Raw genomic sequence first — 22,430 nt, 5'->3', positions numbered from 1 at the left:
TAAGGGTCTTCCTTTTCTTTGCTAACCCTCTACCTTCCTGAGCATCAAGTCCTTCTCCAAAGAATAGCCACTCCTAGCAATATGCCCAAGGTATATGAGGTGATGCTTCATCATCTTTGCCTCCAAAGAGCACTCTGGCTGAACTGTCCTCAAGACATTTCTGTTTTGTTTTGTTGTTGTTTTGTTCCTTTGGCAGTCCATGGGATGTTCAGCACTCTATTCCAACAGCACAACACATAAATTCTTCTGTCATCCTTATTCACTGTACAGTTCTCAGATGCATGGCAAATGTTCAGAAAGACCACGGCCTGAATCAAATGCACCCTAGTCCTCAAACTGGCACAATCTACAATAATTTGAATAGGTTCCTAACTACGGACTTTTCCAGTGCAATGTATCCCCTGATTCCATGACTGCTGGTACCAAGGGTGTTGACCGTGTGTCAAAAAAAAGATGAAGTTACTGACAATTTTAATCTTTTCTCCCCCCATCATAATGTTGCCTATTGATCCAGTGGTAAAAAATATTTGTGTTTTTCATATTGAAAGCAATCCATAGGGAAGGCTCTATTCTTTGATCTACAGCAACAAGGGCTTCAAATCCTTCCCACTTTCAACAAGCAAGGTTGTGTCATCTGCATAATGCAGGTTGTTGATGAGTCTTCCTCTGATTTTGATCCCACATTCTTCTTCATAGAGTCCAGCTTCTCAAACAATTTGCTCAGCATACAGATTGAATAAGTATGGAGAGACAATACAACCTTGATACACTCGCTTCTTAATTTTTCAACCACATACTGTTCCCTTACTCCATTCATACAACAGCCTCCTGTTCTGTTCACATGAACACAATTAAGAACTCTGGGATTCCTTCTCAATGTTAGCCATAATTTATTAAGATCCACATAGTCAAATGCCTTTGCATAGTCAATGAAGCATAAATAGATATTCTTCTGGTATTAGATTTGTGTAAGTTAAATTAATTAATCTGAACCTATTTTGAGCATGAGTACTAAGTCCAACACACTTTCCAATTTTATCTTCATTGTTAATATTTTCCTCTATCATATTCTTAAGTCTAAAAATGATCAACAAAATAGCCAACCAAGCATGATTCATAATATTTGGCCATTTGGACAAGAACAAACTGGGAGGAGGGTAGAGAGAATAGTGCAACAATGAATGAGTGGAAGCCCAAAATCTCTGTAAATGTTTATGAAAATTAATAAAATATAATTATAGAAAAAAAAATAATAATATTTGGCCATTTCCATGGAATAAATACTCCCACCATTTTCAATTTTGATCTATCAGTATGATATCATTGAATGTGGCGTTGTGGAGAAAATCTGTATAATAGCATACTCTTCTATATAGCAGAAGAAATAGAAAGCAGTAGACAAATTTGATAGACATTTAGGAAGCAGAATATTGGCCAGGAGACCAGGAGGAGGAACAAGCAGAGGATCCCAAACCCAAAGCCTTTATTTAAAATCTGAAGGTTTCTGAGGCTCTAAATCTTTACAGGGGACCTTCCCACCTTTCCCCATAGAATTATTGGTGACTTCCAACCAACAACCTTTCAGTTAGCAGCTGGATCTGTTGCTTACTAATACTATGAAGTAGTGGAAAGTACTCATTCAAGTCTGGATGTGTCCCAGTTGAGATGCATGTGAAATATTCTAGTGGAGATGCTAAGTAGGAAGCTAGGTATAAGGACTTGGAAATTAGAAAAGTTATGTTGTAGAGCTGTAAAACTGGCATAGATTGTCATGCAGGGGAAATTTGTGAAGTGAGAAGAAAGAGGTAAGATAAAAGGGTCTTATTAGGGAGAGTTTATCTGGAAACAAAGAGGCAAACCAAAAAAGATTGTGGAAATGTCAGAGTAGAAAATAGCTACAGGCAAAAGAAGAGCTGTTTCAAGGCACAAGAAAGATTTTTGCTGAGAGGTCAATAAAGTGAAGAAAGTAATCTGATAAAGTGATTTACTGATGATGGCGGCTTATGGGTAACTATTGTGACTGGGAACCGGCCCTGAAGTCCTCGTCCATAGGCAGCTCACTGCTAACCCAAAGGCAGTTCCTCTATGGAGAACAGACATTTCATTCAAATTTCTGTTCTAAGCTACCAGTGGTTTCTCAAGAGAATGATGAACAATTTCATCCCTTCTGATTGACAGCCTCACAAACCTACTGGAGGTCAACTGTGAGTCTGTTCCAACTCCACATAACACAATTACAAAATGAGCAAAAGACATGGAAAGACTTTTCATAAAGGAAGATATTCAGATGGCCAACATGAAGAAATGTTTAAAATCACTGCCAATAAGAGAGATGCAGATCAAAAAGCTACAATGAGATACCATCTCACCCCAATAGCAGTGACAAAGTTTAACAGAATAGGAAATAATAGATGTTGGAAAGGATGTGGCAAGATAGGAACTCTTATACATTGTTGGTGGGATTTTAAAATGATACAACCACTCTGGAAAGCAGTTTGGTGCTTCCCCAAAAGCTGAACATAGAAATTCCGTATGACCCAGTTATTCTACTGCTTGGAATATAACTTGAGAAAATGAGAACTGAGGCACAAACGGAGACTTCTACACCAATGTTCATAGCAGCATTATTCACCATTGCAAGAACATGGAAACTGCCCAGATGTCCAACCACAATCGAATGGATTAAGAAATTATGGTACATTCACACAATGGGATACTACACAGCAGTCAGGAGCAATGATTTTGTAAATTACTATCTAACTTGGGAGGGACTGGAGAGCATTATGTTGAGTGAACTAACTCAGTCCCACTAAGACAAACACTGTATAAAACCATTATTGCAGAACATGTATGAGGATCCAAGGATGGGGGGGAGCAAAGGGCTGAGGATGGCGGGGGCGTTAATCATAGCGTCTCACAATTTAATGGGTGGAGGGAGGGCGGATGAAGGAAATAGGAAAGATCCAGTGTGAAAAAACAAAGTATATGAACTTTGTAAATAAACTAGCATAAAATAAAAATTAAAAGAAAAAGAGAAAATATGATTGGAGGGATGAAATGGAAGCCAGAGAATTAATAAGAATTGGGTAACTAGAAGAGTGAGCACAGGCAGCTCCTTCAATTTTGGTTTCCAGAAGAGAGAGACAGTTTGGTAGCTGAAGAGTATGTAGAGAACAGTAGCTTCTGCAGAGTGAAATGAAAATACAGTAAGGAGGGATACACAGATGACACAACCTTGCTTGTTGAGTGAGAAAGCCTTCAAATACTTGCTGCAGAAGATAAAGGAATATGGCCTTTAATACAGCTTATATCTGAACATCAAGAAAACAAAAGTCCTCACCACCAAGCCAATAAATAACATCATGTTAGACGGAGAAAAGATTGAAGTTGTCAATGATTTCATCTTTATTTGATCCACAATCAACACCTTTAGCACCAGCAATGAAAAAAATCAAAAGACATGCTGTATTGGGAAAAATCTGCTGTCAAGGACCTCACCAGAGTACTCAAGAGCAATAATGGTAGCTTGAAAACTAGGATGTGCCTGATGCAAGCCGTGGTCTTCTGAATTGCTTGCTATGCATCTAGTTGGACAATGGAAAGTTGGACTAAGGATGACAGAAGAAGAAATCAGTGCCTTTGAGTTGTGATGTTAGCAAAGTATACTGAATATTCCACCGACTGTCAGGAGAGCAAACGGGTCTGTTTCAGAGATAGTGAAACCAGAGTGATCCTTGGAAGCAAGAATGGTGAAACTTGATTATACATACTTTGGGCCAGTCCTTGGAAAAGGAAATCATGCTTGGAAAGGTGGAGGGATATTGTAAGAGATCCTTCATAAGATTGACACAGTGCCATCAACAAACGAATCCAGAGAAGCTGTGGTATATTCACACAATGGAATACTTCACTGCATTGAAAAACAAAGAACTCATGCAATATTATTCAAAATGGGTGACCCTGGAGGACATTATGCTGAGTGAAGTATCTAGGTCACAAAAGGACAAATGCTGCATGGTGCCACTGTTGTAAAACAGGACTGACCTCGGGGTTGTGGGGAGACTGGGAAAGATGAGTTCAATAATATATACTGCATTGAAACAGATGAGGGAGAAAACTGTTTAAACGAAATATGTGATTAGGTATTTTTGTCATGACAGGAGTCCAGAGTGAAGGCTGCATAGTGGAGTGGACCTGGGGGGGAGGGATTGTAAAACAATGAAATAATTTTGCTTTTACTTTTCCAAGAGTAGTGTACTAGGGGGAAGGGTTTGGAGGGGAGAAAAGTGCAACAGTGAATGAATGGGGGGGGGGGATTTAAAAAAAAAATTAAAAAGATTGACACAGTGCCTGTAGCAATAGGCTTAAGTGTGTCAGAGATGGTGAGAATGGCACAAGGTAGAGTGGGGTTCAGATCTGTTGTTTATAGGGTCACTATGAGTCAGTCAACTGACAGCACAGCAGTAACAACAACAAAGGAGGGAGAAATTTATTTACATTGAAATCTTTGGAAGAAAAGGGGAGGGAAACACCACAAAACTGTGTTCTGGGGGCCTGACAGACAAGGAATTGCCTTGGCAACCCAAAAGAAGGGAGTTTGAATCTACCAGCTGTTCTGCGGGAGAATGTTAATTTCGTCCCCTATAATTGACAGTTTTGCAAATCCACTGAGGGTCCGCTACAAAGTAGCTCCCCATTTAACAGCAATGAGTTTGTGTTTTGAACAGGAGTTTGCAAATATGTTTACAGATAGAATGTTGAGCAAGGCTGTCATTTGGGTGAATGGATGAAGCACGCAGCAAAGTAATTTGCTGGGAATGGAGTGGCCATCTGGTTTAGGAGTGGAGATTTCAGGACAAAGCAATCAGAATCTCAGTGAACAGATAAATGGAGTTACCGGGCTAGTGAGGAAAGAGTATGAGGGCCTACGCGGTGGACAGGGATTTGCTAAAACAAAAGCCAGGTCAGCATGGCTTTGGATCAAAGAGGTTCAGTTGTGTGCTGAAAAGCGCAAAGTGAAGACAACTCGTTTTAAATCGTTTCCTCCTCACTGGAAGAAGTTTAAAGTTATAGTGGTTTGCGTTCAGCTTCTTTCCTCTGAGGGAAGTCGAAGTCCCGTAAAGCAGCGCCGTAGAGAGTGCGAGAAGCGCGAGACAGGCCCGGAATAGGCTTTGGCGCCCGGGATGAGGGGAGGGAGGGAGACGGCGCCCAGCCGCGGTTCGGGGGCGAGGGCCTATTCCCGGTGTGAACACCGAGGCCGCAGCCCGCCACTCCGGGGTTAGGCGGCGCCGCCTCTCCTCGCCCAGGGCTCTGGAGCCACAACCCCCTATCGCTGAGGCACCACAGCGAACGTAACAACTCGGCTTCCTTGTCTCCCGCCGAGCCAGTCAGTCCCTGCCCCTCCTTCTCACACGACCACAGAGCTGTGGTCTGACGTCACCGGCTTATCCACCAATGGTCTGTAGAGGGAGGAGGCCTTCGGGTGAAAGTGACAGGCCTACCAAGCAATCGCCTGAAGAAGGGGGCGGGCTGAGGTGGGATTGGTGTGAGAGAGTGAGTGCGGCGCTCGTGGGGAGCCGCGAGCCGGCGGGCGCGCTGCATAGCGGCCCCTCCCCCTGCCCTGCTCCGGGCGGGCTCCGAGAGCGGCTGGAGTTTCCGCGCCCGGGAGGGAGATGCTGCCGCGGCTCGGGCTCCTTGCAGGTAACGCGCGGGGCCTCCCGGAGCCGCGGCCGCGGCCCCTGCAGGGTGTGAGCCGCTGAGCGCGCCGAGGGGCGAACGGAGTTGGGTGCTGAGCGGGCTCCGGGTCCCTGCCGCCGCCGTTCCCCGAGCCCTGCGGGGCTGTCTGGACTCGGGGGCGGTTCCCACCCGGGCAGTGGCGCTGCTGGAGGAGTTGGCTTCTGCCCCGCTGCGGGGCGCACTCCGGGACCCGGGCTTCGCTCTGGGCTGCGGCCGGGTTAGGGGTCACCGTGGGACGCGGGCCCGGGGCGCCCTGCGCCCTGGTGTAAGAAGAACACGGGACAAAGGGAGCGGCGTGGAGCGTGCGCGCCCCGCCTGCTGGCGCCGGGGGCCTGGGCTGTAGCCCACGGCCCCTGGCTGTGGTCACCCCCTCTCTGCCCCTTGGTGCTCCGGCCGGACGGGCGCTCCCTCGGGCCCCCGAGCGCTGGGCCGCTGCACCACGTCCCAGAGCAGCCACCTGGCCGCGGTGCCCCGTCTGCCCCAGCAAACGCCTCGCGCCTGGCCGCCAGCTGTCAGCGGCACAGGCGTTTGGTGGGCACAGCCGGGCCGTTTGGCCGCCTGCCCTGGGTTAAAAGGCTGCCACCCTGCAGCGCGGCGAGTGCCAGCCACTTTCATGCTCTCGTGCGAAGCAGCGTGAAAGGGGCGTGCAGCCGGCCAGGGCGGCCCAGGGCTCCGGAGCCCAGAGTTACTGGCGTGAATTTAAGAGTTTGAGGGGAAGGAGCAGGTGGCCCAACTACCACCTCACCTCCTGTGAACTCTGCGGGGCTTCTGGTTTTGTTGCTGTTGTGACTACAGAGTGTGTGTGGGGTGTGTTTTCGGTTTGGGTTTTTTGTTAAACCACACACAAAAGAAGGGAGGAGTTAAGAGGAACGGTCTAGCCAGTGAATCATCCCACACTTAGCTCTTACCCCGGAAGAGCAGATGGACAGGGAGAATTCCTTGAGCCACAATTATAGTAAAAACTGGATGGATCCCCTCGCTGCCACCTTTCCCTGCAGCCCCTACCTCAATTCCATCGGCGTAAGATTATGCCCACAGTATTAGATGGGAAAATAGCTATAATCTAGAAAGCTGGAAACTTTTGGGACAGTTGAATTGCAGGCAGCTGTTAAATTGTGAATATCGAACCACACACAGACAATCTTGTCATCGGCAGTGGCTTCCGTGTGTTACTGAATTTTAAAATGTGAAGACAATCACAAAAAGGATCAATAATATTCTGCTCAGCACTGCAGGATGGGGAGGGGGGGAGCGGTGAGGGGATGAGGGGCACGGATGGTGGACACGACCAGCCTCCTCCCTAGGATATGAGAAGCCAGATCTGATTCTCTCAGCAGCCAGGTCTCCTGGAAGCCAGCTCAGAAATGATCAGACCCTTTCATCTGATGAGACTCAGAGGCTCTGTGTCATCTCAGCTGGCAGAAGGCGGCTGGCTGTGGGGATAATCGCTACTAATGTGGCCGGAAGGTTGGACAGAGGCTAACAGGCCCTTCTGTGCATGTGGAAAAGTATTTTTGAGTATGTGACTGCTGCCAGTTTTTCCAGAATGAATCTCACTGTTCCTGCTTGCTGCAGTGTAGGCTGATGTGTCACCTGTGTGTGTCCCCACAGTCTATAACTTAGTCACCTTTATTTTGGGGTGACTTTGTCCTTCTTCTAGTAAATTATTAGCTCATTTAAACTTCTGAAAAGAGAGGCCTGATATTAAAAGTTAGGAAAAACTGAAAGTAAGAGACCGCTCCAAGTAAGACTGTTGTTTGGGGCTAGTTGCTTCTGAACCAAGTTGGAAAAGAGGCATACATGTCAGATAGGGATCAGAGTGCTGACTTTATTACCGGTAAAACTGGATGGTGTACTCTGCTTGGACCCGGCCTGTCCTGGATTTCTTATGTCTCCAGAAGTTAAGCTTACCTAACTAACTGAAAAGCAAGCTCTGATAGTCTAGCAGGTAAGGAGTTATGCTACCAACCCAAAGGCAAGAGGTTCGAATCCACCTGCTACTGTATGGATGAAAAATGGACAATCTCCTCAATGCTGTTTACAGTCTCTGAAAAAATTGCTAGAGGACTCAGATGGCACACAACAGCACCTAACCAAGATCTCACTGGGGCTCCCAGACAAGGCAGGGGCCCACAGCAGAGGGCCCACAAAGAGAAAAATGGAAAGTAAGCGTGTTTTCCTACCTCACGGACTAAGTACAGCGGTGCAAAGGACCAGTCCCCCTCTCCCTCCTAGTGCATCTGTTACCTGAGCACCAGGCCTGACTCTAACCTCACTGGACAAGGGTCATTTCCTTTTCAACGGCGGGTATTGGAAGCCATAACTATGTGTGGTGGCATAGTGTATGTAAGGCACAGGACATAAGGTACCTCTTCCTAAACTATTCCAGGTGACCTGAGACAGTAGTTGTGGCCTGCCCGCAGCAATAAATGATAGCAGCATGAGGGTCCCGAGACAGAAAGTCAAAGATTAATCAACAACTAATCTTCTACAAAATAATAAAGTGATAATGGAAACTGATAATTTTTACCTGGTAAATTTACCAGGTCATCCTGAAGTAAACTGTGGCATCTTAATTACAGGTGAGACAGTTGATCTCATAAGAAGAACATGTGCCTAAGGTTATTCAGATCTGTCTATCCCCAGAGCTTGTGTTCCTAAGCAATGAACTAAATGCTGGGAACACTACTTGGGTTTCTAATGATTACTTTTCACCCACATTTGCTCACCAAAAGCATTTTCTGAACTCTCCCACATACGCACTAACAATAAATCCCTTCAATTATATGGCCACTTGTGGAAACTTCGGGGGCACCAAGGAATGTAGGAGGAAACTAGGGATGGAGTTGTCCATGAGATAGAAGAACAGACAAACTAAAGTAAGGAAGTGAGAGATAGCCAGAACTGAGAGATATTAATGGTAGGCAGGCTTTTTTTTGTCTGAAGGCCCCTGCAGGAGAAAGGAGGTGGAGATCATTCTGAAATTGACAGAGCCATCCTGTTCAGGCCAGGTGTACTAGGGCTCCCCAGAGGTCCATACCCATAGTTGGCCTGGCACATAGTTTGGCTGTTGCTTGAGTTCCAGAATGATCACTGTGCACAACAGCCTGAGTTGAAAAGTAAAGCAAAATAGCCTATTTAATACCACAGATTATATCCTGAGTTAGTATTTCTCCTGTGATGCCTCAATGAACTTTTGTAAAATAATAGCTACATATTTGGGGAAGGGAGAAAGCAGATAACAGCAAGACCAGCTGTATGTTCTTCAACAGCTGATAGCTCTTGTGCAGTTCCAAATGGATAAAAGTTATTTCTTTTCTTCCACATTAATTTTCTAATTTATCTCCCACTCCTTCAGGCAGTGGTAGCTCCCTTACTGTTCAATCTTTTTTTTTTTTTTAAGTAGCAGGAGTAATTTCTGTAGTTGAAATGTAAACACAATGATTGGCGCCTGTGTGGTGACCTATATTGTGTTTGCAGCTCTAATTTGTATCTTTGAGCAGTGTTTTATCCTTTCACTGGGAAAGAAAGGAGGCAGTAGATGGTAGCTGGAGTATTCCCCAGCCCTTGCTGAGATCATGGGTTACATCAGGCAGAGAGGCTCAAGGGACTGGCAATGAAAGAGTTGCAGAGCCTTTCATCTCTGGATTGTAAATCTGAAAGTCCTTCCAACCCCTGGGAAGGGACAGTGTTCCCTTAGAATGGTGTCCTATTGACTGTTTGATCAGTCTCTGTGAGTTCACGCAGCTACAAGCTGATAGAAAAGATACCTGAGACCTGAGATGGCCTATTTTCCTGCTTTCTAATTGATTCAGTAATCTGGAGCATTTGCTTGGAGATCAGAAAACAAATACATCTAAACTGTTTTCCTAATCAAGGAGGATGGGATTCTCTTCATCTCAACATGAAATAAAGGCAGGGGTGTGGGGAATGAGGGCAGGTCCCTAGTAGGTAAGATAAGTTCCTTGGTACTAACAAATGAAATTCCAAAGGGGATGTTCAAAATAAAGTAGTTCTCTGTACCTTCAACCTCATTGAGGAAGAATGAGTAATAATAGCTAACTTTCCATGAGTGTTTATTATTGTCAGGCAGTGTCCTAAGGTTGATATCTCATGTAACTCTATTCAGAACCATATGAGAAAGGCAGTCATGATTTTCTCTTTAGAAGTGATAAAACAGACTCAGAAAGGTTGAGGAACTTGGTACAAGTTGCACAGGATAGGACTGCCCCATATAATCCATACAAAAGCATCATTGGTAGAAATGGAGACAGATAAAATAAGGTTTGGGGCGGTAGGTAGTTTAACATTTCGGTAATTGTGAAGCAGACTCGCATTATGCCCAAGGTCGCTAACAAATAGCAAAGCTGGGAAACAAATGGTTATAGCTTTAATACATTCCCCATTTCAAAGAAAAGATAAAGACATGAATGTATACCCACTCTTCAGTTATTAGCTATTTTGTTACCTAACATTTCATGTTTATGAGCTTAGTGAAAAATCTACCATTCAGCTATTTTGTACATTAACAAAATATGTCTGGCAGTAATGAACTCTGAGAATCAAGGCAAGAATAATACTGGCTTGTGATGGTTAAGATTTTAAGTTGCCCTCATTGGGCTCTGTCTGATTCTCAGTGGTTTGATAGTCATGTAATGATGTAATCATACCCCATTTTTGCTCAGCTGATTTTTACAAAACAGCTTGGTCTTCGACACCCAACCATATTAATAAGTGAGGACTGAGTAGGTTTTCAACCCAACCCTTTCACCAGTATTGGACATCACACCCTCACTTAGAATAGCCTTACTTCTCACATCTCTTTTCAAGATATAGCCAAAGTTTTTTAGGAAGAAGTTGTCTCAGAACAATCAGTCTACAATGTTCTTTTTCCTCTGCCCATCATTGGTATAAACTATTAACCTGGTAACATATCACTTGCCTTGTCTGACCTATATTAAACAGTATTCCTCTTTCTCACTTTTTCTTTTTTTAATTTGCAAATAAATGCCTTTGTGTTCTACAAATATGTTATAAGCTGTTTCATGGTGAGGATTATGTATTCTATGTCCCCTTCACCCACTGTGTTAAGATCCAGTGATGAAGTGAGTTTTTTCCTTCTTGATTGGGGGGGAAGGGGGAATGGTGGCTTTTAAAAAATTTTGTAAACTGTTTTAAATGCAACAAAAAGAACTTGCCTTATGGGATCGTAAGCATAAGACTTCACTAAATCAGTGTTTCCCAAGCATAGTCCAATATCAGAAATCCATTTGGTCTGTGCAGCGGACAAAGGAACCTGACCTCAAACGTTTGAAAAGTTCAAGAGAGTGTTTTTTTTTAAATTTGTATTCTGTAAAAGCATAAATGCCTACCAAGCTCTTAGGCACTTAAGGTAAATATGTTCACTGTAGACAGAGTGCTAACACAATTTTGATAAGTATTTATGTCATGTTATGGTGGTTCTTTGTTTTTCTTGCAGATTTCTAGCCAGCATAATGCTGGAGCAAGAGCTGGGCAACCTGCAGTTTTCAAAATGGCAGAGTTGGACACCGATTTGGACCATATCATCCCATCTTCTGTGCTTCCTGCCTTCTGGCCTAAGTTAGTAGTAGGACTGGTTTCCCTCATGTGCTTTGCATACAGCTATGATGGAGATTTTGTCTTTGATGATTCTGAAGCAATTGTTAACAATAAGGTCAGTGTCTTAATTCTGGTAAACTTAGCAAACCACTTTCCTGTGTTTAGTTGCCTGCAAGTCTATTCCAACTCATAGTAGCCCTGTGTATGTAAATAGAACTGCCTCTGGGGCTATTTCCAGGCTGGGTAGATGAACTGACTGGCTGGATTCTGCTAAAGTGTATTTTCTGATTTAGGGTTGAGACTAGGGTGTTGCTTTTGTTCACACTAGGATGTGAGCTGATTGGATTTGGCCTTGTATTTAGAAAGGCTTTTTGTGGATCTCTCTAATAAAACAGGCTTGGAATCAGGGCATCCACTTACAAAGAAAAGCTTGCCTCTGGAAACTTGTCAACTTGGAGAAAAGATGAAAGTTTCGTGTTCAAGACTTTTATTCAGAGTCACTGTGGGTCGTCTGTGACTTGACAGCACTTAATAATAGCAACAACATGTTACCCCATAGGGTTATGTAGTGTGTTAGGTGTTGTGCTGCTAACCTGTTCAGATCCACCAGCTACTCTACGGAAGAAAGAAGGGCAGACACCTCTTATAAGGATATACAGCCTCAGAAATCCAGTGGAGGATAACTATTAGTTAGCTAATGACAGTGACTGTTGTTATTGTTGTTGATAGGTGTCATCGAGTCAGTTATAACTCACAACGGCCCTGTAAACAACAGAACATTGCCCTATCCTGTGCCATCCTCACCATCTCTGATACGCTTGAGTCCTTTGGACTGACTGTGTCAGTCCATCTTGTCGAGGTCTTCCTTACTTTCTTTGACTCTCCAGCAAGATGTCCTCTTTTAAGGACTGGACCCACCGAAAGAAAACATGATGCAAGTATGTGAGATGAAGTTTGCACTATCTTTGATTCTCAGGAGCACCCTAGTTATACTTTCTCCAAGACAGAGTTAACATGTTCTTTTAGCAGTCCATGGAATATTTAGAATTCCTCTCCATCACCAAAATTCAAAAGCATCCTTATTCATTGTTCAGCTTTCAATTGCATAGGAAATAATTGAAAAGAACATGGCTTGCATCTGCTGCACCTTAGTCTTTAAACCGACATCACTTAGTCTTTAAACTGACAACCGTGGCAGTGGCAGCTTTTATTAAAGTTTCCAAGACTAAGCTTTTGGAAGTAAAAGTTCATCCACGGCGCCTGTGAATGAGTTTGAACTGCCAGCTTTTCACCTAGTGCTTAATGTTTGCCCCATCCAGGTGCTCATCACCTCAGTACCTGCGTCTCAATTCTCAATAGTAATTTAAATGTGTTTATATTCTCTATTCCATTTAAGTAAACCATTTTCTGGACTCCTGTGGTAGTTTGAACGTCCCATCTCTCTTAGATATCATCTTGACTTAGTGCCCGTGTTATTGCTAGCTTCAAGATGCTCAATCCTTGCCCAACCTCAGGTTTAATTGCACTCTGCACATCAAAGGATGCCCCAGCCCATAACTTTATCAGAGGACCCATTCTTCTAAAACAACAAGGCAAGGGTGATGGCATTGCAGACTCAATAATTCAGGTCTTGGAAAATTTTTCTAGGACTCCAAGTCATAACAGTGGCTTTAAAAAAATAAAAATCATGTATTTGCTCTAGTCTTGGGCAAGATCCCCTGAAGCAAGGTAAATTCTTAGCAGCAGACAGGGAGCTTGCTTGTTTGTCCTTCAGCGATAGCATCAGGACAGGCTGCTGACAGCTGCCGGGGGAAGAGTGGTGTGCCACGCACACATGCAGCCATTCTGCTCGCTTCATGTTTGGAGATTCAAATTTGCTGAATTTGTGAAAATCCAAATCTGTTTTTGCTTACCAGTGGGTGCTCTATCAGGGCAGAAGAAATGATATTTTTCTTCACTGCTAATGAGAATTAGGAAAGGAGAAATAGGTTTCTTCTGTGAAGGAAAGTAAAAAAATAAAAAAGCTGAAAGAATATCAGAAAGAGCAAATGGAGAGCAGGGAAGGCCCAGGGGCAAAGCACGTGGTTGAATCTCTGCTTAGGGTCTTTTCTGAGAACCATTAATCTACTTACTTAGCAGCTGTTTTTTTATGTGTGTGCTTTGTGGCATAGTGCATAACGCATCAGACTTTTAACCTAAAGGTGGGCAGTTTGAATCCAGCAGAGGCGAGACCAACTCTACAGTAATGGGCTTAACCCTAGGGAAAGGACTGTAAGGGGTATGTGCTGAGCTAATTTCTAGTAGATATGATTGTAATAACTCTTTGTAACATTGTTGTTGACTGCTCAGGAAAAAAAAAGTTGTGGATTTCATAACATAAATGTAATAACTCTTTGTAACATTGTTGTTGACTGCTCAGGAAAAAAAAAGTTGTGGATTTCATAACATAAGGACAAATAGTTTTTATATTGCATGTATTGAAAAGAATTATGTGACAGTAGTATGATACTGTGGGGAAAATGACTATTTGGCAGAAATGTAATGCATAGCAATATCAAGATTAATCTTCATTGTGATGATATAAATTGCATACAGCATTATTGATGTTTGATGTAATAAAATTATTTTGTTGTCATTTTCCTCAATTAATCCAGCAATTACTATAGGTGTTTCTATTTCAGTACTTGTATTTAACCTTGCCTGAAAACAAGGCCTGGTGGTAAGAAGCTGTGCTACAATTCCAAAGGTGCATGTTTTGAATCTACCAGCTTCTCTTGAAAAAGGATGGACAGCCTCCTCCCATGCGATTTACTGCCTCTGAAAACCCCCGCTGAAGGATTAGCTATTCGTGGTTTTGACTCAGCGGCACACAAGGACACAAGCAAGACAGACGCTTATAGCTTTAAACTCAAAACCAAAACACTCAACTGCCATCAGGTTGTTTCCAGCTCACAGTGACCCTGTCTGATTGAGTAGAACTGGCCTGTAGGATTTCTAAGTCCACAGTCTTTATGGAAGCCTACTGCTGAATCTTTCTCCTGCACAGCAGCTGGTGGGTTCAAACTGCTGACCTTTTTGATTAGAAGCCAAACATTTTAACCACTGCACTAATACAGCTTCTTGTCGCTCTAAGTAACTCCATCAGATTGGTGGCTTAATATCTACAGAATTTTTTTAACAAGCTGTTACTGTAAATATTTGTGTGTGTGTGTGTATTATAAATGTGTAAATTCTGTTAATCACGTTGCTAAGGATTTCTTAGTAGAAGACGTATAAAGTTCTAGCTCAGAATTTATGTTTCGAAAACATTAGTCAGCAAAGCAGGATATAAATGTGAGCATTGTTCGATGTGGGCACCCGTTTGTATATGAGTGTCATTCCGTCTCTGAATTGAAGCAGATGAAGCCACTTTGTGGTGCACTGGGTGTTGTCTTGGCATGTTCTCTGGCACACCACACTGTGCCCCTTTTGTTAACTTGCTCACTCTCCCTTTTTTCTTCCTGTTTAATGAGAGGCATGCCTCTACATATTGGCTCTGTGCCCACTGTAAAGTGAAACAGGCTGTTACTGGGTTTTATTGGTGTTAAAGACTGTTTTCCAGATGCTTCCTCGAAGTGTTGAGTTGCCTTTTTTCGTTCACTAAGATGATGGTTTTCTTTGAGACAGTTGAGTTAGCAGGAATTTCAGGCACATACATCTTTTCCATAAATCATTATGAGAGAAAAAAATATTGACCTTTCTTCAAGTAGCACACCCTGCTGTGTGTAGGCTACACCTAATCAAATATTTAAAACGTCTCTGGTGTTCATTTTCTGTTCTAATAGAGGAAAAGCTCTTGTGCCCAACTCCTTCACAACTCGATGGGCACATTTGTGACGATGCAAAAGAACTCCCAATTTATAACTGGGTTAAACTAAGACATGACCCCCACAAAATACCTAACTAAATCTTCAGGAGTCTGTTATACTCAAAGCCTCAAGAGCCACTCCATGGAAGTGAAATCAGGCCTCGCAGCTTGGGGTCAGGTAGCCCACCAGCAGCATCACCTGTTCTTAGGGCCTTCCTTGACCCGGCCAGCACGTAAGCAGCAAATACTTTTTAAACTCTGCTGCGTGTGGTGAGCAGTGGGCATTCATTGCTGTTTGGGTTATCCATCATTTGACACACGTACAGTTCTTCTGTTTGAGACATTGCTCTCCTGATGATTCTTAGAAGCTGGACAGGTTAAGTTGCAGGCTCAGACACCGGGCCCTGCACCACACCCCCCTGCCTTGTTGGAATGAGGAGCTGGTCATGGACAGAGCTGAGGTCCCCAGACGAGGGAGGCTGGGTAGTTCCCTTAAGATGTCAGGTAGTATGAGTCACCTGGTGGTGTGATTCATGTTTGTGTTCCTGACTGCTTAGCCCTGAACTTACTTTCTCCGCCTTTCTAGTGAGTCTGTAAGCCTTTCTTTTCTGTCTTTTCATTTATTATGTTTGTAGAAGTTTACAGAGGAAATTAGTTTTTCATGAAACAATTTATAAACATTTTGTTTTGTAAAATTAGTTGCAGCCTCCCAACTCCCTCCCTGGGCTCCCTGAATATATTGGTCCTTTCCTTCCCCTTTCTGCCTTTTTAGATTTGGGGGAAATGCTGCCTTTTGCTCTCCTGTGAGTAGTGATTGTTCTGAGGAGTATGTTCTGTCTGTGGACCTTTATTGTTCTCTAACATGATCCTGTTTTCCTTAAACCCATCACAGTTAGTTTTAGTTTTGCAATGGAATGGAGAATTTTGACTGATATTCTGGCGAATGCTTTGTTGTTGTTAGGTGCCAGCAAGTCAACTCTAACCCATGGATCCCCCCCCCCCCCCATGAATGACAGGTGAAAACTTGCCCTGTCCTGTGCGGTGCTCATGGTCTCTGCCAGGCTCAGGTTGTTGTTATAGATCAGTCCTTTTCCTTGAGAATCCTCTCTCTTTCATGGACCCTCTACTTTCTTCAGCATAATGTCTTTTTCCAAGGAGCAGGAGGGTCGGCGAAGGAAAGGAAGTTGCTCAAACAGGTGGATTGACACAGTGACTGTCACAGAGGGCTCTAGTGTGTCAGGAAGTGTGAAGATGCCACAGGATAGGAAGGGGTTCAGAGCCGATGCCTCCAGGGAGCTCCCTGGTTACGCTTCCTCCAAGTCACATTTGTTTTGAGTTTTTTAGCAGTCTCTCGTATATTCAGTACTCTTCATCAATACCACAACTTGAAGGCATCGATTCTTCTGTCTCCGTTAATCATTGCCCAATTTTCACATGCTTAAGGAAGCCACTGCAGTGCCTTTAGCACATGGTAATTTCTAGTCCCTAAAATATTCATGTTCAACTGTGTTTAAAAGAGAAAGTTAATATTGAGCTTTGTTACTTGATTCATGATATCTTGTTAGCTTTTTTTTTTTGTACCTTGCTAGCCACAGTGTAACAGTCTACTTTCATATCATAGGGATGAAAAGATGTATTTTTAAGTATAAATTACTAACTGTTCAGTCCGAGAAACAGTGTTTTGGGTTTCTTTTTTTAAAAAAAAATAGTTAGCAACTTTATCTTTAAAAATTATGTAGAGGGTTTTTATTTCTCCTTAATTTTGTAATCTGATTTGTCCTAAAAAAAAATGGAAAACACTTTAAAAATATCCAATTTACATTTTAAACTACATTTTTGTTAAATGTACCTTATTAGTTATAAAAGAATATGCAAGTTATCTTCTTTAGCTGTGCATTTCTTGTGCTCATTGGTTTAATCAGTATGTATTGATTATCGAAGGGAGAAAGCAAAATGATCTAGATCTCATGAAGTCTAGCAGGGCTGATAAACAACAGTTAGGTGATTATCACAGGACAAAAGACCTTTCTCTTAGGGAATTTACATTTTAGTGGGAAGGGACAGTAGACAAAAGGAAAAGAGCTTTACAAAATGTACTGTACTATTTAGAAAACAAAGCATGCAATGTGAAGGGCTCTGGGTGGTTGCAGAAAGTCATTCTGATTGACATCACATGTGTAGATTCAGGACTCAGACAAAGTCAGGACCCCCTGCCCCTGATCCCTTATCTCTGCCTTCCACTCTGTTGGCTTCTTTCTCGGTTCTCTGGGGATCACCCTGAAGATCCACACTTATATCTCACAGCACTCGCTTCATCACCAGCAAACATTTATTCACTTCTTAGTTCAGACAGGTGTTCTGAAGTTGATCTTCATTGGTCCTGCTTGACCTGACTTGCTCCATGCCCATCTTGAACCAGCCACTATGGCACAAAATCGAGAGTATGCTAATTGGGTTATCCATGCTTCAGGCACAAGTTCTGCTTTACCATAGCCTCCTAGATTGATAGGGAAGAGAATGGGCTAGACACAATGTCAGGTCTGCTATGGAAGAAGATGGAGTGGAGATACCTAGAGTGGAGATAATTTTTTAAAAAAATTAAATTTAAAAAATATGTGTTATGAGTAGCAAAATTACAGTAATTAAATAATGATGAAAATTATAACAGACCCCTATACTTCTAGGGTTTACATCCTTAAGATACATTGCCCCCCACCCCATTGACTCATATATCAGTTAACTGTTTGAAGGAACATAATCACAAAGTAAAAATAGTTTAAATATTGATGAAATGTGTTCTTTCACGGTATAGGAAATGCACAGGTAGGATGTTCCTGAATTGGATCCTCAGCTCAGCAGTGCCATCCAAGGCAGAGGCTGTTGTGTACATCAAAGTACACAACATATTTTCACTCAGACATACCCCCTGTAGTAGATGGGTCTAGACATAACAGTCCCAGAATGAGTGCCTCAGCTCTAGATATCATGCTCAGAAGGGATAGTACTCGATTGAAAGGAAAAAAATGCTTTGTGCATCCCTTACTATTATGGAAGAAAATATTTTCTAGAATTTCTCAGCAGACCTCTCAAGATCCTATATACAGTATTAGTTCATCTGTGTCTTAGGTTGGTTCTCAAGAGAACAACCTTCCAAGCTTAGACAGGCAGATATTTACCTCAAAGAAATGGCTCACACACTTGTGAAAAGTTCAAAGTTTGCAGATCAAATGACAGACTAGAGGCTTCTCCTGACTCAGGCTGATAAGCCCAAGATCAAGATCGGCAGGCAATATGGGCAGGTCCCTGACTCAAGTCCAAAAACATGGATGTCAAATAAAGACAGGATCCAGACTGAGCAGAAAGCAAGAGAGCTTTGCCAGATGTCCACATTCATTTGATATAGGCCACACCCTTGATGAAGGTCTCTTGCACATGATTGGCTGCTCATAGATGATCTGATCATGGGATAATTCCATTATGTGAAATCTCTTAGAGGAAATTATTTTATTAGATCTCTTCAAGGGACTCCATCATAAGTGTCAAACCCGATAATCATAGATAGCCAAATTAACACACAACCTTAGCTATCACAACCTATATGATTAGAAGGGAAAACTCAACTTACTGCAGTTTATTTGGAGCTGACTCAGCTGACCTTGTATTTCTGAGGCTTTAAATCACATGAGAAGATATTACTCATCTACCGGCCCACTCCCCGAGTCTGTGGGGGATTTGAACTGCCAGAGAGGTGCAGCCTTTGGTTTGGCAGCCCAGCTCCTTACAGATACTGTCACCAGAGCTTCCTTTGATGAAAAGACTTTGATAAAAAGTACTATCATTTCTGTTATCTGTTGTGAAAGAAGAGATCTCTGCAAGACAGAAGTTGGGGAGAGGGTCTGGTAATCATTTTCAGACAACCACCAACATCTACCAAAGATCACACTATGGGCATTCATTGTTATTATTGCAGATTGAATTAATTTTTCTTTTCATGATTTATGGTCTGCAACTTATAGTTAAGTAACTCTCCTGGCAAAGATTTTCTGCTTCCCCTAGTATAATTTATTGTCTTGATTCTCCCTTTATACAAGGGAAAGGAATATTCATGGAAATTCCCCTTCCCTCCACCCCCGCTCCCTGAAAAATGTTCAAATCCAAATTGCAAGAAATATTTATGGATCGTTAAAAAATACCGCCACTGAGATTAAAAAAAAATATATATATATTTTTGCATGTTTACTTCTGTAGAAGTACTCTTGATTCTCCCATCACATGGAGACTTGTGTGGGTAAAAACATTTACAGTGTTAATGTTGAGCCAGAAGGACACAAAATACATAAATGTGAACATAAACTTAAGAAATTCATTTTAAGAAAACATGGATGGACCTGTGTTTGGAGTGAGAGAAAGAACAGCTTGCAACAGACTGTACGCTGCAAACTCTCAGTCTGTACATGTTTCTACGACACCTCTTTTGTGCCACAGCCTGTGAAGACAGGTCCAGGAAGGATGGTGGCCCAGTTTAGATTCCTTCTCCCTTTCCCACCAGAACCAGTGGAAAACCCTAGTGTGGAGGGTCCACCCTGGGTCCCTGAAAGGGCATTGTGTACCATCAAGTCTACTCTGATTCTCATAACAGTCCTATAGGACAGAGTAGAAAGGCCCCAGGATGGCCAGGACTGAACCATCAACTCATGGTGACCCTATGAACAAAAGGCCTGAAGCCTTTCTATAAATTTCATCATTTCTCCCAGTTCATAGCGTTTCCAGAGGCTTGTAGACTAGCACATGGTATTTTGCTACTAACTGAAAGGTTAGCAGTTTGAATCCAGCAGCTGCTCAGCAGAATAAAATGAGCAATCCTGTAAAGATTTACAGCCTCGAAAACCAACAACAGTTGAGAATTGACTTTTTAGCACTGGTAGTTGTTGTTGTTGTTGTTGTGTATCATCAAGTCAGAACTGACCCATAGCTGACCCTCCAGTGAGTTTTCTGAAGCAGTTAATTGCACACGAGGAGATTGCCCATCCTTCTCCTGCAGAGCAGCTGGTGGCCTTCGGGATTGCAGTGCAGCTCCATGACAGTAGGCCACCAGTAGATTATATTTATGAGAACAGATCACCAGGTCTAGCTTCCCATGTAACTTCTGGTGGGTGCAAATGCTGACTTTTCAGTTAATAGTGATGTGTTGAGCCTTTGTGTCAGCACAGTTCTTTGAAAGGACATTGTTGTGAAGTGCCATCAAGTTGGCTATAACTCATAGTGACCCTATGAAGAATTAATCTTTCTCATCATCTCTGACATCTTGGAGCCCATGGTTATAGTCACTCTGTCAGTCCATTTTGTTGAAGGTCTTTTTCTCTTTTGCTCACCTTCCACCTTCTAAGCATGATGTCCTGCCCAAGAAACAGCCCCTCCTAACACATGCCCAAGTATGTGAGGTGAGGGTTAGGGCTTGGCCTAGTGGTAAGATGGGAAAGTCTGCTGTTAGGGACCTCTCCAGGGTACTGAAGAGCAATGGTGTCACTCTGGAGACTAAGGTGTGTCTGATACAGGCTATGGTCTTTGCAATCACTTGTTATGCATCAGAGAGTTGGACAATGACCAAGGAGGATAGAAGGAGAATTGATGCCTTTGAGCTGGAGAAGAGTATTGAATGTACCCTGAACTGCCAAGAAAACAAACAGATTCACCCTGGAGAGGGTTAAATCAGGCTGCTCCTTGGAGGCGAGGATTCTGGGGTTTCGTCTGACATATTTTGGACATTTTGTAAGATGGGACAGGTCCTTGGAGAGGTACATCATGCTTGGGAGGGTGGAGGGACAGCGCAAGAGGGGAAGACCCTCTATGAGATGGATTGATTCAGTGACTGGGGTAATCGGGATGGGTGTGTCAGAGGCAGTGCAATTGGCACAGGATAGAGCAGGATTTAGGGCTGTTGTACATAGGGTCACTGTGAGTCGCAAGTGACTCGGCGGCATATAACAACAGCAACAATAACAACAGTGGTACGAAGCTGCACTGCAATTCCAAAGGCGAGCTTTTCATCAGCTGCTCCACTGGAGAAGGATAGGCAATTACTGCCTCTGAAAACCCACTGGAGGATCAGTTGTGAGTTGGTTCCGACTTGGTGGTACATGACAACAACACAACAATGACTAGATAGTGTTCCTAAGGATTGAGCAAAGGAGCTCTGGTGGCTTAGTGGTAAGGGGTTGTGCTCCCAATCCAAAGGTGCACAGTTGGATCCATCATCAGCTGCTCCTCAGGAGAAAGATGGGCTGTCTCTTCCCATGTGATTTACAGCCTCTGAAAACCCACTGGGACGTCAAATGTGAGTTGGTTTTGACTCGATAGTACATACTGACAACAGCAACACAGACTGGTTTGGCTCTCTCTCCCTCATGTTCCTTTGTCCAGAATGTCTTGTGTTGTATTCCTACAGGATCTCCAAGCAGAAACGCCCCTTGGTGACCTGTGGCATCATGACTTTTGGGGCAGTAAACTGAGCAGCAACACCAGCCACAAGTCCTACCGACCTCTCACCGTGTTGACTTTCAGGTGAGGTGTGAGTGTGAACTGAATGGGAGGGTTGTCTAAGACTGAAACCACAAAGCTGCCATTGGGTAATTTGCTACGCACATGACCCATGTGTGTCCAAGCAGAACTGTGCCCCAGAGGCTTTTCAGTGACTGCTTTTTCACCAGGAGATGGCCAGGCTTGCCTTCTCAGATGATTGTGAGTGGATTTGAACTTCTCTCCTTTCAGTCAACAGCTCAGCATCTTAGCCACTTATACACCCAAGAACTTTACCCCAAGGATACCTGAACATTAACAGGTCTCTACTATGGAACTGAAAGCTCTGGTGGCTTAGTGGTAAGGAATTGTGCTGTGAATATGAAGGTATGCAGTTCAAATCTACCAGTTGTTCCATAGGAGAAAGATGGATAGTCAACTCCCATGCGATTTAGTGCCTCTAAAAACCTGCTCAGAGTTAGCAGTGGGTTGGTTCCAATTTGACAACTGTGCACAACAACTGTGAAATGACAACCTACCCACACATAGCTCTTTAGAAGCATATCTTACTCCAACTATTAGCAATTAGATCATGTTGTTGTTGTTGTTGTTGTTATGTGCTGTCGAGTCATTTGCGACCCATAGCGACCCTATGTACAACAGCCCTAAACCGTGCTCTATCCCGTACCAATCTCATTGCCTCTGACACACCCATCCCGATTACCCCAGTCACTGAATCAATCCACCTCAT

The 22,430-nt window shown here is 43.2% G+C and overlaps 1 protein-coding gene across 4 annotated transcripts in view; it reads left to right on the top strand.

Annotated features, from left to right (window-relative positions):
- Positions 1 to 5,655: 5,655 nt before the first annotated feature.
- Positions 5,656 to 22,430, top strand: part of TMTC4 (transmembrane and tetratricopeptide repeat containing 4) — a 114,111-nt gene continuing 97,336 nt past the window's right edge. Inside the window, exons 1-3 of one of the 4 annotated variants that reach the window (XM_006879386.1) lie at positions 5,656 to 5,700; positions 11,216 to 11,431; positions 21,609 to 21,724. In XM_006879386.1, coding sequence (XP_006879448.1) covers positions 11,270 to 11,431; positions 21,609 to 21,724 — 278 coding nt within the window. In that variant the 5' untranslated portion in view covers positions 5,656 to 5,700; positions 11,216 to 11,269. Of the gene's footprint in view, positions 5,701 to 11,215; positions 11,432 to 21,608; positions 21,725 to 22,430 lie in introns of those variants that run through there. The other 3 variants (XM_006879387.1, XM_006879389.1, XM_006879388.1) reach the window with 3 other exon arrangements.

This window comes from Elephantulus edwardii, unplaced genomic scaffold, assembly GCF_000299155.1.
Source record: "Elephantulus edwardii isolate Elephantulus edwardi_28Jun2011 unplaced genomic scaffold, EleEdw1.0 scaffold00003, whole genome shotgun sequence".
NCBI lineage: Eukaryota > Metazoa > Chordata > Mammalia > Macroscelidea > Macroscelididae > Elephantulus > Elephantulus edwardii.
Note: the sequence above shows the minus strand (reverse complement) of the source record. Positions and strands in the feature narration are given on the sequence as shown.